Source organism: Neoarius graeffei, chromosome 1 (assembly GCF_027579695.1).
Source record: "Neoarius graeffei isolate fNeoGra1 chromosome 1, fNeoGra1.pri, whole genome shotgun sequence".
Lineage (NCBI taxonomy): Eukaryota > Metazoa > Chordata > Actinopteri > Siluriformes > Ariidae > Neoarius > Neoarius graeffei.
In genome coordinates, this window is record NC_083569.1 from 28,362,010 (window position 1) to 28,386,989 (window position 24,980).

Sequence of the window (24,980 nt, forward strand, 5' to 3'; positions counted from 1 at the left end):
TTTATGTCCTTGTATACAGGAAAGACGTTTCCTTCCAGCGAGCTTTACAACAGCACAGGGGAGAGAGAGAAAGAAGATGAAGACCTCAAGCCTCATCAGCATGAGGAAGATGCTGATGGGTGTGAGGTGTTTTTGAGGACCCTATCGCCTTTAGGGAACAGGATTGAATCCCCTTTGATGGCCCCCTCCCCTTTATGGACCCCTACAAGGACCCCATCCCCCTTACGGAACCAGTCCCCATTTGGGACACTGTCCCCCTTATGGAACCTGTCCCCTTATGGGAACCGGACCCCATCTCCTTCAAGGACCCTGACCCCTTTGAGGCATCCAACCCCTGGCTGTACCCTGACCCCTTTGAGGACCCCAACCCCTAGCTGTACCCCGAACCCTGACTGTACCTTGAACCCTTTGAGAACCCTGACCCCTGACTGTACTCTGAACCCTTTGAGGACCCGACCCCCGGCTGTACACTGGACCCTTTGAGGACCCTAACCCCCAGCTGTACCCCAACCCCTGACTGGAACCTGGCCCCTTGCTGTACCCTGAACCCTTTAAGGACTCCAACCCCTGGCTGGAGCCCGACCCCCTGCTGTATCCTGAACCCTTTGGGGACCCTGAACCCTTTGGGGACCTCGACCCCTGGTTGGAACCCGACCCTCTGCTGTTCCTGGACCCCTTTGGGGATCCCGACCCCCTGCTGTATCCCGACCCCCTGCTGTATCCCAACCCCTTGCTGTATGCGGACCCCTTTGAGGAGCCCGGCCCCCTGCTGTATCCCGACCCCTTTGAGGACCCCAACCCCCCACTGTACCCTGACCCCTGTATGGATCCCATCTCCTTTGAGGACCCCGGCCCCTTTGATGACCCTGTTCCCTTCAAGGATCCATCTATGATCCCTGTAGACTGTATTCCTGTCCCTCACCAGGGGATAAGGAGGAGGAGGGACGATGAAGATGACAGTGAAGAAGCCACTCCTCATAGAAGGCAGCGTTTGAATCCCAATGAAGAGCCTGAGGTTATAGCACTTACAGCAATTATTAAAAAAAGTTTGTAAGTTTCTATTTCTAGTTCTTGTTAAAAATGCAGGTGTTTTACTGTAGGATGTTATGGATTTATGCTTTAGTATAATGAATATAAATTCATAGTAATCAAATTAATACATGATATTCTTTAAGTATCATATATTTTCTATATTCATGTAAATATGTGAATATATTAGGTTGTTAAGGTTAATAAAATTTTATGAAAGTTAATACGTTTAAAATTAAGGAATAACACATGACCGACAACTGATGCAAAATTATTCTACAAAAGTTGTGCACACCCCTACCACCCTTCACAGTCTAGTGTGTGTTATTTCACTTATACCACAGCAATTTGACAAGGACAGCAATGTTGACTGTATTAACGATACATTGCACGTTTTATCAATGGCTTTCTGAAACGTAAAAGAAACTCTCATTCAAACTGAAACTCTGTTTAGAAGTGTTAAATTTATGTCACAGCAATGATTGTTAGAATGATTTTGTTCAACAAACATCCATTTATTAATAGTCTCAGATTATGTCCACCATTTATATCTGCCCTGTTTATGAGCTGTTGCTGTAGAAATAATATTCGAACGAGCATGTTAATATTAACCTATTATTACAGCTAGAACTACCTGTGATAAATTATACTAAAATAATGCAAACCTTTATCCAATCGGATTCGAGTATTCACTGTAAAAGTATAAATCGTATAAAGTGTAATAATATAAATGTATAGGTTATGATTAGCCTAGTAAACTAGACCCACCCGCCTAGCGGCCAAAAATATTTTTGCCTACGAGTGGGTCTAGCCTCGCACCATATCAACAAAACACCCCGGGCATCAAATCGTGCCCGCCAATCACAACGCAAGGTTTTTGTTTGGATTCTTTGGGTGGGCTTTTGCAGGAGTGACGACAAGGCTGTGCGACGCTGGAGAAAGCACAACAGGAAAGATGGCTATGGCTAGTGAACAGGCACGTTTGACTCTGCTTTGGAATCAGTTTTAGAAGAATTAGACTTGGAGTTTTCGTTGAAACATGAGCAAGAAGAGGCTCTCCGCTCATTCCTTTTCAAGAAGGACGTTTTCGCTGTTTTGCCGACCGGCTATGGCAAAAGTCTGATCTACCAGCTGGCTCCGCTGGTAGCCAAAAGGATGGGGCTAGTTTGTGCAGTACGAAGAATTAATAAACAGCTTTGAAACATTACTTTTTGATTGTTTCTTATTTTCCCGTTATATTAAATTTAAGGGAAATTATTTCACCAAACACCACTAAATAAAAACTCTCAAAAACAGTTTAAGCAAACCCTTGAAAAACACTTGAAAATAAAATGAGTGTATGTTAAGTATATGTGGTACAGACTCCAAACTTGTGGTCATTATCTCCAAACTTCTTAATATCTAGAACCTGTTTATTAATTAATACGCATTTTGAAAAATTATTTATTTCAAGGCCTCCCCCACTGCTTTCTGTCGCTCTGACTACGTCACAGTCACTGTTGTGCTGATTGGTCAGAGCGTTGGCCTATATGCACAGAGACAGTTTGAAAGACAACGGGTTGTTCCTACCCACACCCTTCGGAAATGTCTACGACCGAGACCAGACTAAATATTCACATTTAGTCTGGCTTGCTAGGTTATGATAGGATTTTTAAAAATCTTTTTGTTGAACACTCTTGTCTCAAGTGTCTTTTCTTATACAGTAACACACAATAAGCTTTTCTCACTGGTTTCATTACATTATATTACAGGCATTTATCCAGAGCGATGTACAGCAGGACCCTGACATACCACATGATATAAGACACAGCAGTGGGCAGCCTGGGGAGCAGCTGGGGGTCAAGTGCCTTGCTCAAGGGCACTTCAGCCATTCCTACTGGTCCAGGGAATCAAACTAGTGACCTTTTGGTCCCAAAGCTGCTTCTCTAATCTTCAGTCCAGAGGAAAATTTGGTTTCTCATTTGTATCCCTTCTGTTGCTCAGGAGACAAAATGCTGATTCTCTTTTAAGGATCATTTAAGTATTACTTTTGTCACAGTTCTTTTTCCTAATTTTGCCTTAGGAGAAATAAAAGAAGCAAAAGATGAGACATAGCAATGAGACAAGTAGGAGTCACAAAAGAGATATTAGGGTTTTTTTGGGGGGGGGGGGGGCTTTTTCACCTTTATTGGATAGGACAGTGTAGAGACAGGATCGGGAAATGACCTCAGGTCGGAATCGAACCCAGGTCCCCAGGTTTATGGTATGGCACCTTAGTTGACTGAGCCACATCTAAGACTATTTTATTAGTTGACTAATTTCAACTTTCGTGAGAAATAACACGAACGTCTGCATCATGCAGGATTTGCGGGCAGGAGCGGGACAAAATATGGCAGGCACGGGCGGAACTGAAAATCATAATTCTTTGCGGGAGCGGGACTGCACAATGCGGGAGCGGGACTGAAAATTCTGTCCTGTGCAGACCTCTAATCTGAGTATTGTTTAAGCCTTTGTTGAGATCTCTTTTGTAAATCAAAAAAGGACTAAACTGAGATGACTAGAATGAGAATGGTTCAAGATTGTGTAGAGACCTCTTTTACAAAACTGACGGAGCCTAATCTGAGACTCACCAAATAGATCTGAAATGAGAATTGTGCGAGTTTACAGAGAGAGCTCTCTGGTGGATCAGCCTGAGTAAAGTATGAGATGTATAAATTGGTCAACACTGAGCATTACAGTGGGGCAAAAAAGTATTTAGTCAGTCACCAATTGTGCAAGTTCTCCCACTTAAAAAGATGAGAGAGGCCTGTAATTTTCATCATAGGTACACTTCAACTATGAGAGACAGAATGGGGGGAAAGAATCCAGGAAATCACATTGTAGGATTTTTAATGAATTAATTGGTAAATTCCTCGGTAAAATAAGTATTTGATCACCTACAAACAAGCAAGATTTCTGGCTCTCACAGACCTGTAACTTCTTCTTTAAGAGGCTCCTCTGTCCTCCAGTCGTTACCTGTATTAATGGCACCTGTTTGAACTCATCAGTATAAAAGACACCTGTCCACAACCTCAAACAGTCACACTCCAAACTCCACTATGGCCAAGACCAAAGAGCTGTCAAAGGACACCAGAAACAAAATTGTAGACCTGCACCAGGCTGGGAAGACTGAATCTGCAATAGGTAAGCAGCTTGGTGTGAAGAAATCAACTGTGGGAGCAATTATTAGAAAATGGAAGACATACAAGACCACTGATAATCTCCCTTGATCTGGGGCTCCACGCAAGATCTCACCCCATGGGGTCAAAATGATCACAAGAACAGTGAGCAAAAATCCCAGAACCACACGGGGGGACCTAGTGAATGACCTGCAGAGAGCTGGGACCAAAGTAACAAAGGCTACCATCAGTAACACACTATGCCGCCAGGGATTCAAATCCTGCAGTGCCCCCTGCTTAAGCCAGTACATGTCCAGGCCCGTCTGAAGTTTGCTCAAGAGCATTTGGATGATCCAGAAGAGGATTGGGAGAATGTCATATGGTCAGATGAAACCAAAATAGAACTTTTTGGTAAAAACTCAACTTGTGTTTGGACGAGAAAGAATGCTGAGTTGCATCCAAAGAACACCATACCTACTGTGAAGCATGGGGGTGGAAACATCATGCTTTGGGGCTGTTTTTCTGCAAAGGGACCAGGACGACTGATCCATGTAAAGGAAAGAATGAATGGGGCCATGTATCGTGAGATTTTGAGTGAAAACGTCCTTCCATCAGCAAGGGCATTGAAGATGAAACGTGGCTGGGTCTTTCAGCATGACAATGATCCCAAACACACCGCCCGGGCAACGAAGGAGTGGCTTCATAAGAAGCATTTCAAGGTCCTGGAGTGGCCCAGCCAGTCTCCAGATCTCAACCCCATAGAAAATCTTTGGAGGGAGTTGAAAGTCCATGTTGCCCAGCGACAGCCCCAAAACATCACTGCTCTAGAGGAGATCTGCATGGAGGAATGGGCCAAAATACCAGCAACAGTGTGTGAAAACCTTGTGAAGACTTACAGAAAACGTTTGACCTCTGTCATTGCCAACAAAGGGTATATCACAAAGTATTAAGATGAGCTTTTGTTATTGACCAAATACTTATTTTCCACCATAATTTGCAAATAAATTCTTTAAAAATCAGACAATGTGATTTTCTGGATTTTTTTTTCTCATTTTGTCTTTCATAGTTGAGGTATACCTATGATGAAAATTACAGGCCTCTCTCATCTTTTTAAGTGGGAGAACTTGCACAATTGGTGACTGACTAAATACTTTTTTGCCCCACTGTATTTAAAACATTGTTGAAAACTCATTTGTAGATTAAAGGGAGTCTACAATGTGATAACTTAACTCTTTTGCTCCAGAGACAAACCTGAGAAGCAGGAGACAAAAGCAATAATCTCATTTTAATATCACTATGATCTCATTATTGTATAGGAGAAACAATTGAGAAAGAGAAGAGATCTCATTTTAAAATTTCCTTTCCTCTGGGAGGCCATGGCTTCCCTCAGCATAAAATAAACTTTATAACTGAAAGTCTGTCTATAAATGTTTGTCTGCTAACAAAAATGTCACATTTAATGATTATCTGTGAAACAAAGTCATTCTGATAATTACAGTGGAGAAGAAATTCTCCTTCAGCTGAAACCTTGTGGTCAGGAGGAATTCTACTGGTTTCTCCTCACAAGCAAATACACTCCAGCCAACAGTCTGAACCTGTTAAATATATAGAATCTGGTGCTGTCATGCTAAATAAATTAAATAAATAACAGGTGAATCTCAAGGTGCAGTTTTGCTGTTTAGAGGTCAGAGTTCATTTCCTCAAGTGAGTGCAGCAAATTGGCCAGTTTATTAGTTTACAGGTGAAACTTACAAATGAATACACCATAAGGAAGAAACAGAGTTCAGGATGGTTTAAATAACCAGTTTCCACTTCCTTTCTGCAACATTTCCTAATTTACCAAAATGTTTTGTATATCTAGATTTTGTTGTTGTTGTTGTTGTACAACTGATATCAAAGGCCAGACTTTTGCTGTAAATTAACAGCCAAACCTTTTACATGAACAAATTAACAGCAAACTGTTTGCTTTTATTATATTGCCATGAAATATGTGATGTTACTTTCCATTAAAGATAATTGTACAGTGTAATTTATGGTAAAATGCAGGCAGTTGTGGTTAAATTATTTCCTACAATCAAATGAATTCCCTCTATGGGTAAGGAGGGACAAACAGCAATTGTTACCTCGCCATTCACAAAACCAAAATACAACTCAATTTTGTGCAATGGCACAGGGAAAGACTGTAAACCAATACCTCTAATCAATATGAAATTACCTGTATCAGATGGCAAAACAGACTGACAAATAAAGCTTTCTGATGCCCCTGTGTCACGAAGAATTTTTACAGGAACACGAGAAGAGCCACCAACCAGTGAAACAAACCCCTCCGTAACAAATGGCACATAATCTGCTAGACTAGATGTAACCAACTCAGATGCATCACACTACACAGCTACTGTGTGATCAACTGGCGTTGTACACTGAGGACTGATACACATTTTCACTGGAACATTTTTGGAGTTACCCTTTGATCGTACAGCAGGAGTAGAGGAAGCACAGAGGCCAACTTTGCCTCTGTCATTCTTTATTTTATCCAATAGAACGGGGCAATTTGCCTTCCAGTGGTTTTTACCAAAACAATAATTGCAATCTTTTTTAGGATCAAACCCAAAAGGTTTGAAATGCACGGAATTGGTGTTGGAATTAACAGAAGTATTCGTGCTACCACTGCCAGGACGATGGTCCTTGCAAGTGTCAAAACCCAAACTAGAAACACGCGATGGAATTTTGTGAGTGAGCAAGAAATTATCGGCAAGGACAGCAGCATCAGATGGTGTCAACCTTCTGTTCGTTAAGATAAGTGGCTACACGATCAGGCAGTGTGTTTTTAAACTGCTCCAATACCAAAAGGTCACAAAGCTTTTCAAAAGTATTAACGCTTTCGGCTGTAAGCCAACGTTGGAAGTAACTGGTTAAATCCCTGACCCATTCTGCATACGTTTGCTTGACAGTTTTTTCCATGAACGAAAACGCTGTCTGTACGCTTCAGGAATCAACTCATAACACTTTAACACAGCCGCTTTCACAGTTTTGTGCACCTTTCGTTCCGAAGAAGGTAGAGCCACAAATGCCTGCTGTCCGTGACTAATTAAAGATGTCTGTAACAATAAAGTTTTCTCCTCATCACTCCAGTGCTGCTCAAATGCAATATTTTCAAACAATGAGAAAAAGACATCTGGGTCCCGCTCGTTAAACTTAGGCAGGAACTTTACCATATTGGCCAAGCTGTTGGAAGTTGGTGTAGAGCTGCCGAGGTTCCCCTCAGCTGCCAGCTGGAATTTAGCGGCTCAAACTCGCGTTGCTGCTCTGCATTTTTGAGTTTATGCATCTCCAACTCGCGTTCCCTGTCCTTTTCTTGCATTTCTAATTTGCTGCATTTTCGGTTCGTGTTGCAATTTTAACAACTCCACTTGCTGCTCATACGACAGCGAGGTCACCGTCTGTGAGTGCGCAGCTGGCAAAGTTGGCTTCGCATCAAGGCCCAATTCCACTTTCTGCCCGCGGTCCCTCCCGCCCCTCGGCAGGCAACACCTGCTTCTTAGGGCGTATTCACACCTATGTTGTTTGGTCCGGACCAAACGAACCAAATTTCCCTTGGTCTGGACCTTTTGGGTTGGTCTGAATACAAACCACCGAACTCTGGTCCAGACCAAACAAGCAGACCAAGACCGAGCTGCAAGGTCGGACTCGGTCCGGACCAAAGGAACCCTGGTGCGGACCTTTTGGAGGTGTGAAAGCAGACCGGACCTAATCTGACAGTTTTGCTTTTTTGTACCTTGGGAGCTTCCGTCGTTTGTCGAGCATTATGGGAAACAGAGTCTTGACACTCCACCGCAAAGTGCAAACACTGTTTCGGTTGTCAAGGGAACCTTACAACAGCCGTTCAGTCATTCAGACCAGTGGTAGGCTAGACTACAGAGTACAAAAAATGAGTAGGGGGCAAACGTGGGCCGAAGAAGAAACGCGTACCCTTGTAGATATATGGGCAGATGTCCACATATCTGAGCTTTTGGAGAGAACACACAAAAATGCCGACGTGTTTGCTGTATTCAGTGAGAAAATGAAGGAGAAGGGGTTCACGCGCTCCCCAGAACAATGTCGGCTAAAAGTGAAGAAACTCCGTCAGACCTACATTAAAATCAAGGACATTCTTTCAAAAAGTGGCGGTACTAGCGACGCAAAAAAAGAAATTCATCTATTATGATGGATAAGGCGAATATCCCGACACATACCTCCTCTGTCTTGCGTGAAGAGCCAGAACTGTCACAACATGATGTGCGCTCATCAGCGCTATCCTCCGTAGCCGCCTTGCCCTTTGAAGTCGTCGTTGATAAATTACTTGTACAACAGCATAGTAATCGCACAATTGTGAAAACTGGAAAAAACATATAGCTCTGATGACATTAAAAAGAATAACAGCACGGAAAGCCTACATGACTACTTTTGAACTTAACACTTTGTGCACGTGTCGTCTCTGACCAATAGCTGAACGACCTCAGGGCGCGTGGCTTTGTTGACAGATTTTGGTCCGCTTACTAAAATGTACAGTGTGAAAGCGAACCGCACCAAAATGAAAAAAAAAACAAAAACATTTGGTTCAGACCAAAGCAAGTGAACTATCGAACTATCCTGGTCTGAATACACCCTTAATCAACATCCCCTGAATAAAAAAAAAATAAGTCCTCTTTTAATGCGGTCTTCGGCAACGCTATATCAATTTCATAGTGGTCAGCAACACTATATAATTGATCCTTGGTGAGCATGAGGAACAATGCCTCCGAAGGAGCTTTAAAAAACGCTTCAAGATTACTCATCCTGCTACAACAAATCCAAGCCACCAATACAATATTCAAACTGGCCACAAATAGGCACCAGCGCGTGCCACCAAACAAATACTAACCATGGCTCAAACAAACAAAACACTTCCTCAAACAATTACCAAACAAATCCGATAACCAAACACAATCAAATCCAAATTATTTTGGTAAAGTGGAATGCCACTCGCACTACGAGACAGCAGCGGAGATTCCCCCTAAACATTCACCCCCCACTAAACTGACCTGTCTTCACACTGGGCCCCAGAGCAAGGATCATTTACTCACCAATACCATTGGACCCGTACTGTCCCGACAGATGCCAATTCAGCTGGATTTCCCAGGCAGTGCCCTCACCCAAGCTTCAGTGACACAGCAGCCTAAACCCAACGCAGCACGTTCTGATTGGGGAAAATGCAGCTCCGCGATCTGCCACCCCGCAGTGCAAGCACAAACACACTGCCACTCCAAACAATCAAAATAATAGGCCAAAAGGCTCCAAATTTCCAAAACAATATTCCAAAAAGTATTATCAAAATGAGGAAGTTTACCAAAACAACTACAATATTTAACCCCGAACCTTCCAAACGATGTGAAACTCCCCACAAACAAACACAGGAAGTTTACATTACCAAAACGCCAAAATCCAATTCACTATCAAAGGTTTGGACGAGCCCCCATATTGTCGTGCCTACTTGGCTCAAAATAAGCACAACATAAAGGGAGTCCACACCGTTGTTCGGGTTAAATAGTATTTTAGTTAAACATAATTAAGAAATAAGAAATAATAAGCATTTAAAGGAAAATAATAAAGCGCTGGTTGGCCCATGCAGGGCCTCCATGGCACAAAGCAAGAGTTACCCAAACCAAAAGCCCCGATAGCCAACTCGCGAACACTGAATGGCCATGTATTTGAACTATCCCGGCTGTCTAGACCAGGTGTTACAGTACCAGACAGCTCCCCCTTTGGACTGGAGGGAGACCCGGACAAGTTCAAGTTCAATACATGCGGAAGGAGTGAGCACTCTCAGCAAGGCAAAGCCGGGCGTGACAGTATGTGCTCTAATTGCCATACCAGTGAGCCTGTCACTTTGGACAGGTTAGCCATAGAGATTCTCTGAAGAAAGCAAAAGTAACATGAACCTGCTTTCCTCCACACATCTCATGCAACCATCTCAAATATTGAGCAGGATCCTGCAGACATGAAAAGTCAAAACTTTGAAAGATATAATGAAATTCCAGTAGCACATAAGCACTTTTGTGTGGGTAGTCTGGCTTTGTCTGGTATGATTTTCGCTTCGCTTGTGAGAGATCCAAGGTTGAAATCCTAGGTTGAAATCCTGGATAAGCCCAGGGTTGACCTTAAATTGTTCACCTGTTAGAAAAAAAAATTAAAGGAATCCTGGCTGCATCATTCTTAAAGTGCTAGTCTCATGAAAATTGCATCATAAAATCTCTGGCTTTCTGTGTGTGATGTGCTCAAATAGGCTGCAAAGTCATAGGGCCAGTGGCGCAATGGATAATGCGTCTGACTACGGATCAGAAGATTCTAGGTTCGACTCCTGGCTGGCTCGAAAATTTTAAAGGGTGGTGTAGTGGTTCGCACTGTTGCCTCACAGCAAGAAGGTTCTGGGTTCAGTGGTTGGTGGGGGCCTTTCTGTGTGGATCATGTTCTCCCCATGTCTACGTGGGTTTCCTCGAGGTGCTCTGGTTTCCCCCACAGTCCAAAGACATGCAGTTAGGTTAACGTGGGGTGGCCTTGGGCTGAAGTGTCCTTGAGCAAGGTACCTAACCCCCGGGTGCTCTGGTGTGGCTGCCCACTGCTCCGGGCGTGTTTGTGTGTGTTCACTGCTTCAGATGGGTTAAATGCAGAGGATGAATTTCACTGTGCTTGAAGTGTGCATGTGACAAATAAAGGTTTCTTCTTCTTCTAAGTTAGCGTATAAATAAAAAAATTCATTCAAAAATACATTTTTGCATATGAATTCTGCTCCAAAAATCACTAAAAGCTCATTCGCCATTATTAGATCACAGCGATTTACAGGTTAGCGGTGCTGCATGCATGACATCATGTGCACCAATGGCTTTTTTTGTGTCCACATGGACTCTATACTATTCTCTGCAGTGGCGTCTGTTCTTGAAACTAATTCTTTTGAAAGAGACAAAAAGGCTCTTCAAATTCATCCTCAATCTTTGGTTGGTTGTCTGAGGATGATTTAGAACCTATAGCCATGGAGAAAGAGGTGGACAAATATACAAGCCAAGTTGCTCGTGAAGAAGAAGAGCAACAGGGGGGCAGCCAAGATGGCATCAGTGTAATATGTGATTTGTGTAGCTCCGCAACATGATGAATGAAACCTAATGTGCTGAATTGCTAAATATGCTTAAGGGCTGATTAGAATGAACCTAATTGATAAATTAAATAGCGACTACAAGGACCTCGCGCAGAAACAATTTTTCAATCCTTGTTTTCTTTCATTTTATTCACTGTTATCCAGCTTGCGCCTTGAGTTAACCATTCAGTGAACCTGCTAACTAAAGGAGAAGTGAACATAAGTTGGTAAGCATACTTGCTACTTTTTTCAGGTTATTCGTCAATATGGAAACAGAGGAAGATAGCTGCGCTGTAATGGATTTGTATGCCAGAAAGTCTCTGAGTGAAAAGTTTGAACCAGATGCTTTACAAGACGGAATGGAACAGTGTTTGGTGCCACTACCAGAAACTCCGAAACCACAACCAGCCAAAAAGTCGAAGACACGTGCCAATGACGAGGATTATAAAGAGGCTGTGCCCATCGTGCTTTTGCTAATAATAATGGAAAGAATTGAAAAGATGCAAGAAGAATCTCTCAAACGGCTGCAGTCACTTGAGGCAATGGTTAAAGATAATACAAATCCCATTAAAAGTGTCACCGACATCCTTGATTCTATGGGGAAACAGGTAGAAGACGTGACAAATAAAGTCGTCGCCTTACAAAGTAAAGTCCACATCTTAGAAAAAGAGAACAGTGTCCTCAGAAACAATGCAGCGACCTGGATGCCTATAAAAGAAGATGGAATCTACGAGTGTCTGGCATTCTGGAGCAAGCAGGTGAGAAAGTGAAGAATATCATTGCTGACATTTTCGAACACATTTCCCTGGACATCGTGGACCAGCTGGCTTACTCAGTGGACATTGCTCACACATTAGGTCCCTGCTCTGCAGAGGTGCGCTCCAGCCATTGCATCATACAGTAGTTCAATTCCTGTCACGAGCACACAGGGACATTGGCAGTGGCATTTCCAAAACCCATGGGCAGTCCTGAGATCACTGAAATATGCACAACTCACAGCAAACCCAAGGAAGTGTGCAATTTGGTGGGTGGAAGTACAGTATCTGGGCTTTCACTTGGGTCATGGGCAGGTGCGTCCCTAAATTGATAAGAATGCAGTGATTGTGGCCTGCCCAAGACTCAAGACCAAAAAGGGGTGAGGCAGTTCCAGGGGCTGGCTGGCTATTACAGGAGGTTTTTCCTAATTTTTTTGACTTTACCAGCCTGCTGACTGAGCTCACTAAAAAGGGAGCACTAGAGCTCAGCTAGTGAACAGAGCAACTGTGCAATGGAGGACGGAGCCATGCAAACAGGCTTTTTCACAGATTGAAATATTGTTTCTCCAAGACCCTCAGTGTAGACATAAATACACAAACAAAACAAGCATTGATTTTAAAAAAAGCACACACACACAATACCACACAAGCAGAAACAGCGCAAATTGTATTAGTGCAAATGGTAATAGTAACAGTGCAAAATGGCTAAGGATATAGGAGTATCTGCAATATGCAAATCATGATCCATTTACAGGATGAGTAGTGAGCAGATGTTGAGGTGAGGAAGTGTCATAAAGTGACAAGTGCTTTATTACTTGACAATACTACAGATGAATTTTAGTAACAGACTGAGTTATTTGGAGATAGGGGAGAGAGAGAATTCAGCATCCTGACAGCATGGTATATAAAGCTGTTCGCCAGTCTGGTGGAGCTACGGTAGCTTGGAGGCTCTGGTACCTTTTTCCAGAAGGCAGGGGACTGAAGAAGGTGTGTGAAGGGTTAGTGGGTCTATGTTTTGGTTGTACATGGCTGCCTGCATCACGGTCCCAGTCTGTAATGTCAAAACAGTTCTGAAGTGCAGAAGTAGCACCTTCTGGCTGCACACGTACGTGTATCTCTTTCAGAACTGATTTGGTCACTTTCACCCTTGGCCTGTATGCTGGCTTTAGCATAACTGTGATGTGGTCAGAGAGTCCGAGGTGGGGGACGGGGGCAGCCTTGTATGCTCCTTTGTTGTTAGTGAAATCAAGGTCCAGTATATTATTTCCTCTTGTAGGGAAATCAACATGTTTGTGTAGCTTGGGTAAAACAGACTTTGGATTGGCATAGTTAAAATCCCCTATAGAAATCTATCTGGGTGGGCTGGCTCTTGCTCACTGATAGCTTGGTACAGTTCATTTAGTGCTGCCTCTCTGTTGCTGTTATTAGTGCTGGGTGGAATGTATACAGTTACTAACAAAATAGCTGTAAATTCCATCAGCAGGTAAAAAGTTCAGCACTTCATAATCATAAACTCCACCAGAGCTGAACAGTGTTTAGAAACCACTATCATATCCTGACACCGAGCATTGCTTGGTCTTACCTCCCACTCCCCAGGCTCCGTCAGCTATGTGGCACATTAGCCAGTCTAGCTGTATGGCGGAATCCGGGATGGTGTTATTTAGCCATGTTTCTGTGAAAATACAAACACATTTTCTTGTGTCGCACTGGGTGGCTCTCAGAAGGTGTACATGGTCCATCTTATTGTCTATGAAATGAACATTGGCAAATATGATGGATGGTGCTGCCGGTCTATTTGGATGAGCCGCTAGCCTAGCCCGTGTCCCTCTGCACTTTCCCCTTTCCTGCTTCCTCTCACAATGCCTGCAGTGCCCCCTCTCCTGATAGGAAACAGTACTTGAAGTCAGTGACGTTGTGATCTGGCAGAGTAGGCTGAGGCTCTAGAGATTTTGTTCTTGTGCTGCTTGTCAAGCTGTGTTCACTTGTTCTGCCAATATTCAACAGAAACTGGCGACTGTACTTGTGTCTTAACATATACAAACATGTAGACATAGTTGAAGAAACATTTCAAAACACCATGTTATTGGGTTTGCGAGGGACTGCTGCATCCGTACCGTACATGCCACCATCTTGAAACCATCTAATAACCATTAGATAAACCAACTTTTTTTTTTTAGTGTGTTGCAGGCATCAAATTCTGAGTTTGTTTATATTTACAAAATACAATTAAGTTGGTCAGTAAAATTTTTGAAAATCTCATCTTTGTCCTTTTGTCAGTTAAATAAAGGTTCACATGAATTAACACATCACAGATATTTGTGTTAATTGCTTTTTGGAAAATATCTCAACTTTTCTGGAAATGGAGTTAGTATTAGTCCATATGGAGATTATAACTAGGGGGCGTGTCACTCTGTGTAATCATCTGACAAGGCTGTTCCTGATTCGCTGAGTGAATCTACAGCGCTGGGCTCATTCAGTTTGCCCAAAGCCTCATTTTATATCATTGTTTATTTTTCTTTTCTTCTTCTTTATGATGGTGCTGTTGTACTTGGCTTCACAAAAGTCCAAAATAGCAATCTTTAAAACATTTGAAAATGTAGGAGAATAGACTGTCTAGGTGGAATTCGATTCCACAAATCAAGTCCCAAATTTAAAAAAGCTATTAAATAATAATCCTGTGGCATAGGTCACTTTTGGAGATTGTGTAGAAGGTTATTACAAATTTTTTGACACCTTTGAAATAAATTTTCGACCTTCCTACAATTTTATACCGCAATAAAACCCCTTAAGCCTAATTTCCACTAATTTTGTTGCAATATAGTACCCTACCACCGGGTGGCCATTGTCACAGACTAGGTTCCTGGAATATTCCAAGAACCTAGTTTGTGGAATTTCAGACTGCTTTTTTGGAACTTGCTCCAAACTCAATTCTGATAGGCTGGGGCACCAACCCTGGCCCTAAGCCACACACCCCCAGACTCGGTTTCTGGGTTCCAGACTAGTTTTTTGGAACTTGCTCCAAACTCCATTCTGATAGACTGGGGCACCAACCCTGGCCCTAAGCCACACCCCCCAGACTCGGTTTCTGGGTTCCAGACTAGTTTTTTGGAACTTGCTCCAAACTCAATTCTGATGTGCTGACATGTGCCACCAGACCATAAGACACTTCACCACACTCTTTTCTTTGGAAAACAGACAACTTTATCAGGAAAAACCCTTATATCTCGCTCCCTGAAAGACATTGGAGGAAACTTTCACCACAGGGTCGTACAGACTGGGCTCCTCTATCAAATGCCATTGCTATTACACTAGACTTGATATCTGGAATTCAGACTTGATATCTGGAATTCAGACTTAATTCCAGATATCAAGTCTCAATTCCATATATCAAGTCTCAATTCCAGATATCAAGTCTGAATTCCAGATATCAAGTCTCAATTCCAGATATCGAGACTTGATATCTGGAATTCAGACTTGATATCTGGAATTGAGACTTGATATATGGAACAAAATAGGGTTGTGACTTGATATCTGGAACCTGGACACCAAAAAACATTTTATTGCAATTCAATAACTTTAATGCACTTCCATATCTTTAATAAGCCAAAAAAACTTTAAAGAAATACAATAACATCAAACATTTCAAAACACACTTTTAATAGAACAGTATGGAACAGAAGGTCATGGGGACACTTCGGGCTTGTTCTCCCACAGCCCTAAATCCTCCTGGGGAAAGTTGTTAGGAGCATGTTTCAGGCCATTTGGAGTGTATTGGTACGTGTTTTGGAGACATGAACAATTAAATTTGATATTGAACTCTTATACATATATATAATACAAACATACTTTCATACATACATACATACTGTGACAGGGACCGTTCTTGTACTCGCATGAGTGGCCAATGAGCTCCTTAGAGCGTTAAACGTTGGTGGGGGTGCGGGGAAGCCCAGGTCCAGCCAGGTTCTCTTAAAATCCTCCAAGAGGAGTGGCGCCCTCCCCCCAGCACTACTGGAAAAAAAGAAGGGGCCTCCCCAGCCCTGCAGGTTCTCCCTCCTTTTCATCCAGGTCTTCATCATGCGGTAGACATTGGCGTGCACAGGCACCCTGGCATCGCCAAATGTGCGGCGTGTCTTGTGCTCCTTCACCTGTATGAGGACACGATGAGTAAAACAGACATATTACATTACATTACATTACACTTATCCAAAGGGGCGGTTAAGCCACGGCTGCCCCATATGTCCAATATATGAAATATATTGTTTTTAAAATATATGAAAGAGCTTTACTAAACACATGAATGGAGATGAAAACATACATATATCACGTGGCACTGCCCCGCTTCCCGAGCCTCTAGGACATCAGTCCCCCTCATGTTTTTCAACACTGTGATCCTGTGGCCAGTCTCACTAATTATCAGCCCCGCCAGCAGGGCAAGAAATCTCTGAATTTGGGGCCTTTTTTTGGTTGTCACAGCTTTCTCTAAGAAAACGTAAATAAAATATTACAGGAAAAAATATATGCATAAACAATTGTAAGTCATTAACACCCTTATAATTTTGGATATGTAAATGTATGTATAGACTTACTGAAAAATTGGGGCAGGAGCTTGTTGGCCTTTTTAATGAAGCTGCAGTGTACAGCCAAGGGGAGGACATTTTCTGGAATATAGAATAGAACAGAATAGAATAGAATACAAATAGACAACCTTTATCATCATTTCAAAAGTATATTGAGATTTCAAAAGCTTCACGGTACAGTGCACACATGAATAGGACTATATGGGAAATATATCTATTAAATATTAAATAAAATTAATCTATGTTTGCAGTCTATAGATTGGGCCCTGACACAGTAATGACCTTACCGGATTTGTTGCGCCTGACAGACACCACGTGCGACGTCACGCTGCCCCTCAGATTTCGTAGCTCTCTAGAGAGCTCATCTTTGAGACCCTCTATGGATCTCTGTGAGAGCCGGACACCCCCCGGCCACGCCATTCCCACCCACTTAAGAAAATCCTTGGTATCAATAATTTTCTTTTTGACCGTGGTGGGCTTCAGGCCGGATGCAACCCATGTTCTCACAGCTCTAAAAAAGTTAAAAAAGACAATTTTGGGGGATTTGACACAAATGACAACTTCTTTGACACACATGACCACATAAGTGATCATCACAACATTCATTACATTGACATTACACTTTTTTTATCAGAATAGATTCAACCTTGTGATTGCTCAGTATAAATACAGGGCAATGAAATACTGTTTACTGCACATTTAACAAAACAGTACTTACTCCCGGATCCTGCTGTGGTCGCGCAGATATAACAGGTCAGCATGTGGCACGTCGCCCACCGCACTGTTAATAAGGAACTGGCGCACCGACTGCACGCGCTGCTGCGTGTTGCTCTGCTCTTTGCATGTGGCATTCTCGGTGGTGATGCGTCCCTTATATTTTGAGAGGAGTATTTCTACAAAAATGCAGCAGGAAGTTAACAATAAATTACATTACCCTTTGCTGACAGTTTTTTCCAATGCAATTTACAGTTAGGGTTAGGCCAATAGACTTGATTTGTGGAACCGACCCTATTGCGGGGATAGGTGACTTGGAACCAATCTTGTTACAGTCCCTGGAGCAATGTGGGGTTGGGTGTCTTGCTCAAGGGCACTTCAGCCATGGATCGAGGTGTAGGGAGAAGTAGGGGTGGGGTTTGAACCTGCAACTCTCTGATCTTAACTCCACCTCCCTAACCATTAGGTCACAGCTGCCTCCGTTTAGCAAGGAAATGAATCTTTGGAGAGCTGTGGGGAAAAAAGCATTTAAAAAATATACAAACCATATCCAGGCTCTCCACTGTCATCTTCAGTGGCAGCTTCCCTCCTCTTCTGAAACTTCACCCTCTTTTTTTCTTTTTTCCCCATAAGGAGCTTGATTTTGGCCCGAAGCAGAATGTTGTTATGGCGGAGGCGCCGGATTGCCTCTTCCCTTGCCCGACACCCGGGGCATGAGAGGATGGAGCGTCCTTTTGCGGGTGCCGGTGCAGCAGAGGAGGTGGCAGCAGGACCGGCAGGGGCATCACGGGAGGCAGCAGGACCGGCAGGGGCATCACAGGAGGCAGCAGGACCGGCGGGGGCATCGGGGGAGGCGGCAGGACCGGCGGGGGCATCAGGGGAGGCGGGCGGGATTGGGTCAGCTGGCGCCTCCCTGAGATCTTCTTCTGTGATGTCCAGCTGGCTGACCATTGGAAGAACCGGGAAAGTCAACCTCAGAGCCCTGAGGCCATCAAGTGCTTTTTTTGTATCCCCTGGTTGTACATGTCCTTCCGTTGTTCAGCCTAATAAAGAATGGTAATAAGTGTGTAGTGATTTAAACAGAATTGTTGTCTCATCTTGTCAGAATTCTTTTGTGTACAATTATATTTTTAAAAAGCTCAATGTCTCAATGTCATGTTTCTTATGTGTGTGCAAATATCTGTGCAAAAAGCTCACCGTCCAGTTCTTGTGTGACTGGAGGAAATGTTTGTCCAGCCGGACATATTTTATCTGGCACTCCATACAATAGAGTCTTCCCTTCACTCCTCTGAAGTAAATAAAGAGAAATATAACTTAAAAAACTTAAACTCATAAAAACATATAAAAACATCAAATGCTATTATATCAGACATTGAGTTGATACAATATTGTTAAAAAAAAAAAAACTCACCGCCCACTCGTGTACAACATTAATAGGTCCAGCTCATCATTGTTTACCACATGATGGCCTTTCCTGAGGTGTTGGCGGAGGTATTTGTGGTCCACATCGCATAATGGACACAGCGGCATGCTAAAATATAAATAAAAAGTAGTTACACATGTGATAACATACGATTCCCTAGTCTTGAAGTCCAACAGATATTCCATTCCAGAAAAATGTGTACACAATAGATTATGTTCCTTACTTCAAGATTAATCTCCTAACTGACTAAACAGTCCAAAAATATTGTCTACATAAGAGACCCTGTGTTTGACTTACTTCTCCTTTGTTTGTGAAAGAAGTGTGTGGGGGATGGGCAGTAGCAGCAGAGAGCTTCTTCTAAGGCTACGTTTACACTAGACCGTATCTGTCTCGTTTGCTTCGCGGATGCACTGTCCGTTTACATTAAACCGCCTGGAATCGCCTGGAAACGGGAATACGCCAGCGTCCACGTATTCAATCCAGATCGTGTCAGCTCCGGTGCTGTGTAAACATTGCGAATACGCAGATACGCGGATACGCTTGTGCTGAGCTCTAGCTGGCGTCGTCATTGGACAACGTCACTGTGACATCCACCTTCCTGATTCGCTGGCGTTGGTCATGTGACGCGACTGCTGAAAAATGGCGCGGACTTCCGCCTTGTATCACCTTTCATTAAAGAGTATAAAAGTATGAAAATGCTGCAAATACTGATGCAAATACTGCCCATTGTGTAGTTATGATTGTCTTTAGGCTTGCCATCCTTCCACTTGCAAGTAGTAAGTGATATGCTCTGGGATCTCACACACAGCGGCTCAGTCCCGAATCGTGGCTTGTGCACTTCACTCGCGCGCTCTGTGAGCTGCGCAGGGCTGGAGTGCGCACCCTCCAGAGGGCACTCGCTGTTCAGGGCAGAGTGATTTGGAGCGCAGGATGCCTGCAGAGCCGAGCGTATCCGCGTATTGGCGTTGCTGTGTGCACGGCTAACGGTTTTAGTGTAAACGCGAATCGTTTTAAGGATGATCCGCTGATTCGACGTAATGTAAACGTAGCCTAAGAAAGTCAGAAAAGTCATTTCTGATGGGATATTGTGTTTCAGCATCCCATATAAGCCCTGGGAGTGGAAAAAAAATTTTTTGGATGATTTTAGGCCCACGGTGTCGAGTAAGGGTATTAGGCCTTTGACCCATCCGTAGGGGCTGGCAATGAGGCCAATTTTTTTTTTTTCAAAAATCCGTTAAATATGGTTACCCTGAGCCCCACGCATCCTTTTTTGTACACATACAACTTTCAGCCTGCAAAAGGGCTCGCTCTGAAGTGAAGGAGTTCCAACAGCCAAATATCGGGTTAGGGAAATAGACTTCATTTCCGGAACGAATCCTAACCTAACTCATTGCTTAGACTTACAGGTTGGAATTTCATTTTCCCTCCAAAAACGGTCAATTTTTTTGGGCCTAGGTTTCGCGCCTTTGGGTTTTGGTAGAGGAGCCGGGTCTGTCCGGCCCTATGGTAAAAGTTTTCTCGGGTGTCTTTCGTGGACCGAGTTATGGGCCTTTTTCCTGATAAAGTTGTCCGGTTTTCCCAAAAAACCTTGGGGGCATGGCTTAGGGTCCGAGGGCACGTCCCAGCACGTCAAAATTGAGTTTGGACCAGGTTAGGACATTGGACTTCAATTCCGGAATTAGGCCTATTGACAGTATCCTATACCCGGAACGAGGCCTAACCTTTCAAAAACATTTTTAAAAATCATGTCTCCAAAATAGGTACCGATAGACTCCAAATGGGCTGAAACGTGCTCCTAACACCTTCCGCTGGGATGTTTTTTGGCAAGTGGGACTTGGGGGAAATTTTCACTACCGGCCTTCCATTGAAATGAATGGGTTAGGGTTTGTTTTTGAATAACTCTGAAACTAAAGGTCCTACGGCTTCGTGGATGCCTCAGCCACGATCGGGGACCCCAAATTAGGGTGTGCGACGATTTTGAAGCCGCGGGGACATTCGGGTAATTTTTCACGAATATTTTTACACTTTTTTTCTGACCTTTCACCTTTGGGCGTATCTCGGGACAGGAAGGTGCTAGAGACTCGGTTCCAAGTCAGGCGCGCTCAGCGCCCTCGATTTAGGGGGGAGTAGACTTGATTCTGAGTCAATAGCACCTTTTCCTGATTTTTTTGTGAATATTTTCAACTATTTTTATAAGGCCTTTGGCCGAGTGCGTTTTGGGGCGCTGTTCCGGACAGGAAGGTCGTACAGATGTCAGACAAGTATCCCCCGTTTCGTCTTGCTAAGGGCTATCTACTGATACCACATTTGTTACGATTTGACCGCGTTTTAGGTGCGAGACGGTAGGCCACGCCCCTGTGGTTCGGCCCCCGAAAAACGTGGGAGGAAAGTTTTGCCACAGGTTCGTACAGCCCGGCCTACTGTACCAAAATCCAGCGGCGCGAGACCCTAGCCTGAAAAGGCGGGGCCTTCCATTGAAATGAATGGGTTAGGGTTTGTTTTTGAATAACTCTGAAACTAAAGGTCCTACGGCTTCGCGGACACCTCAGCCACAATCGGGGACCCCAATTTAGGGTGTGCGACGATTTTGAAGCCGCGGGGACATTCGGGTAATTTTTCACGAATATTTTTACACTTTTTTTCTGACCTTTCACCTTTGGGCGTATCTCGGGACAGGAAGGTGCTAGAGACTTGGTTCCAAGTCAGGCGCGCTCAGCGCCCTCGATTTACGGGGGGCAGACTTGATTCCGAGTCAATAGCACCTTTTCCTGATTTTTTTGTGAATATTTTCAACTATTTTTATGAGGCCTTTTGCCGAGTGCTTTTCGGGCCGCTGCTCCGGACGTGAAGGTGCTAGAGACTCGGCTCCAAGTCAGGCGCGCTCAGCACCCTCGATTTAGGGGGGGGTAGACTTGATTCCAAGTCAATAGCACCTTTTCCCGATTTTTTTGTGAATATTTTCAACTATTTTTATGAGGCCTTTGGCCGAGTGCGTTTTGGGCCGCTGTTCCAGACAGGAAGGTCGTACAGACGTCAGACAAGTATCCCCCGTTTCGTCTCACTTAGGGCTATCTACTGATACCACATTTGTTACAATTTGACCACGTTTTAGGTGCGAGACGGTAGGCCACGCCCCTGCGGTTCGGCCCCCGAAAAACGTGGGAGGAAAGTTTCGCCACAGGTTCGTACAGCCCGTCCTACTGTACCAAAATCCAGCGGCGCGAGACCCTAGCCCGAAAAGGCGGGCTGTGATTGGACAAAATCAAAATTCCAACAGGCAATGTCTAAGCAATGGAGGCCTCAACTCAAGTCCAATGTCCTAACCAAAATAAGACAATGTTGAAGCCAAAAAATGAAATATTATACTGATTTTTTTTTTTTTTTTTGAAAGACAGGAGGGCTTAGTCCTGCTAGTCCACAAGCTGCCACTGGTGATTATACAGTTGAAGATTACTGGGGAAAAAATTCTCCTCGTCTTTCTCTAAATCTTCAACTGTCCAGTTTCAGTGAGTCTATCGCCATTGTATCCTCAGATTCCGGTTCTTGGCTGACAGGACTGGAACTTGATGTGGTCTTCTGCTGTTGTAGCTCATCCAACTTAATGTTCGATGTGTTGTGCATTTTGAGATGGTTTTCTGCTCACCATGATTGTAAAATTTGGTTATTTGAATTGTCAGAGTGTAACACTTTGGCAGCTTGTGTAATTTCTAACAGCTGGAATACAGATATCACATTTCTGTATGTTGTATATATCAGATACTCACTGTGAATGTCTGAAATTCCTCATGGTGTTTGCCATTCAGTGGGGCATAGTGGTGTTTTCTCTGTTTCAGATTAGGTCAGGAAAAAGTGCAGACATTCTCTTTTCATTTAATGTTTTGGTTTATGATTGTGCTGTTACTCACCTGAAAGCTTTTAGTATCAGCAGCTTGTTTCATTTCCCAATATATAACCAGAAAAAAATATATCTGGTGTTTGTTCTAATTAATGTCTATTATGACCCTGTAAATATTGTTGAAATCATGTATGTTGTTTGACATGTCACCTGATATCAACAGTAAATATGCTCTGAGTAATGTAAAAACCCTGCCCCAATATGGTGGTGTGACTAACTGCCTCCTAAAGACATTTTACAGGGCCATGATACTTCATTAATTCTCTGTAGATACTGAAATACTGCATGAATGGAGGTAGATATAACATGTCTGCATAACTCTAAATAATTTACATTTAAGTCAGGTAATGTGGTTTCTTCACTGCTGTGGATTTTCATGCAGTGTTGGTTGTCCCTGTCTCTTTGTTTCTGTTTCCTTTGCAGCTGTGTGTAATCAAACCCAACCTCCTTGTGTGGAGGCCGCTGTGGTTTTATTTTACACAAGTCTCTGAAAGTGCTTAGATCATCCTTTACCAGATTTTAGTGTAAAATAGATACAGTACATCCAATCAGATTTGGGCTCAAAAATATATTAAACAGACCTGCAAGAGACACACATAAAGAACACATATAATATATATATAATTCAGCCACAATAAACAAACAAGAAGACAGAGTCATCTATATCCCCTACCCTATATACCAACTTTCAAGATATTATTTGTCACAGTTTTCAAGTTCTGCTGCAGGAAACCAACCCTACCTCTTTACACTGACCTGCAGCCCATGGCATTGGCCCACCAGACCTTTGGTCCAGGTGAGCTAAAAATTAAAATTTCTCACATTTCTTATTATACCTTATAAATTATACCTTATAAAACTAGACATGTTAAATAGTTTACTGTCTAAATTGCATTTTAATATGAGACCGGGAACATGTTCTGTTTAGTTGGTAAAGTTTGGCTCTTTGAATCCGCCATTACACGAACGCGTTCCTGGTAAGTTACTGTTCATTCAATGAAGTGACGTCATATGCGAAACACTTGAAAGTTCATGGCATTTCTGGCTTTGTCTGCTTTGCAAAGTGTAACACGTTTTTAACAATTTTTTTTTTTATTCTGCAACAAAACTAAAACCAAAGCATGCCTCCTCAGGGGTGTGTCCTTCAAGGCTGTTCAAGTGTAGCCGATTAAAAAAGCAGAATTTTGATCCATTGTTGCCCAAAGTCGGCAGGACACTTGTGAAACGAATGGATTTGATTTGTACTGACGAAGAGAGGTAACTTCAAGCCAACAGGATGGTTTGGTGTCTGCTCCATACATTTTGAAAAAGATAAATTTGTCATGCAGATTCATATAGAAGGATTTGAGCGATGTCTGGTACACGGAGCAGTTCCTACGGTCTGGAAACAAAAGTCAGAAGCGCCATCCCAAAGAGCTCACTGCACAGTAAGTGTCAAGCTTGCATTTAGCTTGTTGCTTGAATTTATGAGTTGTCCATCAGCATCGCCAGACCCATTTTACTGGAACACGTGCCCCAATATATATCTGCTGTGCCCCTGTAAAACTTCCTGATCACATTTCAGAAACAGTAATGTATTTGGCACTGCGGAATCAGTTACTGCAATTACTGTTATTTTTTACTAAAACCCCGATGCTGTAGCTGAAGGAGAGGGTGTAAAGGCTGTTTGTGTTTGTGCCTGATGCAGTATTTGAAGAAGGAGGAGCTGCTTTTTGTACAACAGTAGATACAGATGCTCCAGCTGTTTTGGCTATAGCACACGTGGATGAAATGCCGAAAGGAGAAGAGAGAGGTTGTTGAGAGAGTTTATTGTGTTTCCAGGCAGTATTTGATGGAAGATGGATATGTGTTAATAGTAGCTGAAGATACAGTATTAATTGAACAGCGCACATTTTGATCATGTTGTGAGAGAATCTCATTCAGAGCCTAAAAATATAGAAAAAGTTTTGTGCAGCTTCCAGTAGTCTGAATGACTATGCTGCTCCACAATGTGAGTGGTAAGATGGCAGTCAGATGGTTTCACTCCAAACAGCGCTCTAAACATGATTTAGCGAGGCTAGTGGAGCTCGTGGACACATTGCTTCTAAATTGTTGTAAACAACCCTAAAGATGCCGAGTGTCAAGCATTTGGGTGTAAAATAAACCTGATCACTGATCATTTTATGTGACATGCTTTTGTTTTTATTCACGGAGAAACAAGATCTTTGTAGACGGCAAGAATCACACTGCAATGACAACAGGATTGTTTACTAGTATCTGTGTCAGTACTGAACATGTGTTATTGAGCCGAGTAGATTTAA

The 24,980-nt window shown here is 43.1% G+C and overlaps 1 protein-coding gene and 1 non-coding gene across 2 annotated transcripts; one reads left to right on the forward strand and one right to left on the reverse strand.

The window, feature by feature from the left end:
- Positions 1 to 10,481: 10,481 nt before the first annotated feature.
- trnar-acg (transfer RNA arginine (anticodon ACG)) lies at positions 10,482 to 10,554 on the forward strand. The gene has a single exon. It is a non-coding gene; the product is annotated as a tRNA-Arg (tRNA).
- Positions 10,555 to 16,900: 6,346 nt separating this feature from the next.
- On the reverse strand, positions 16,901 to 18,313 carry LOC132884530 (uncharacterized). The gene is made up of 3 exons (XM_060918392.1): positions 17,908 to 18,313; positions 17,367 to 17,541; positions 16,901 to 17,159 (listed from the first exon to the last, which is right to left on the reverse strand). Exons 1-3 carry the CDS (start codon positions 18,311 to 18,313, stop codon positions 16,901 to 16,903), a joined length of 840 nt encoding a protein of 279 aa, XP_060774375.1.
- Positions 18,314 to 24,980: the final 6,667 nt, after the last annotated feature.

Bases quoted from the DNA above. Each gene is read 5' to 3' on its own strand.
- LOC132884530 (XM_060918392.1), bottom strand. From the start codon at position 18,313: ATGGTCAGCCAGCTGGACATCACAGAAGAAGATCTCAGGGAGGCGCCA. The intron at 17,542-17,907 runs GTTTGTATATTT...GCATTTTTGTAG, and splicing joins CAGTGGAGAGCCTGGATATG to AAATACTCCTCTCAAAATAT. The intron at 17,160-17,366 runs GTAAGTACTGTT...TAACTTTTTTAG, and splicing joins GACCACAGCAGGATCCGGGA to AGCTGTGAGAACATGGGTTG.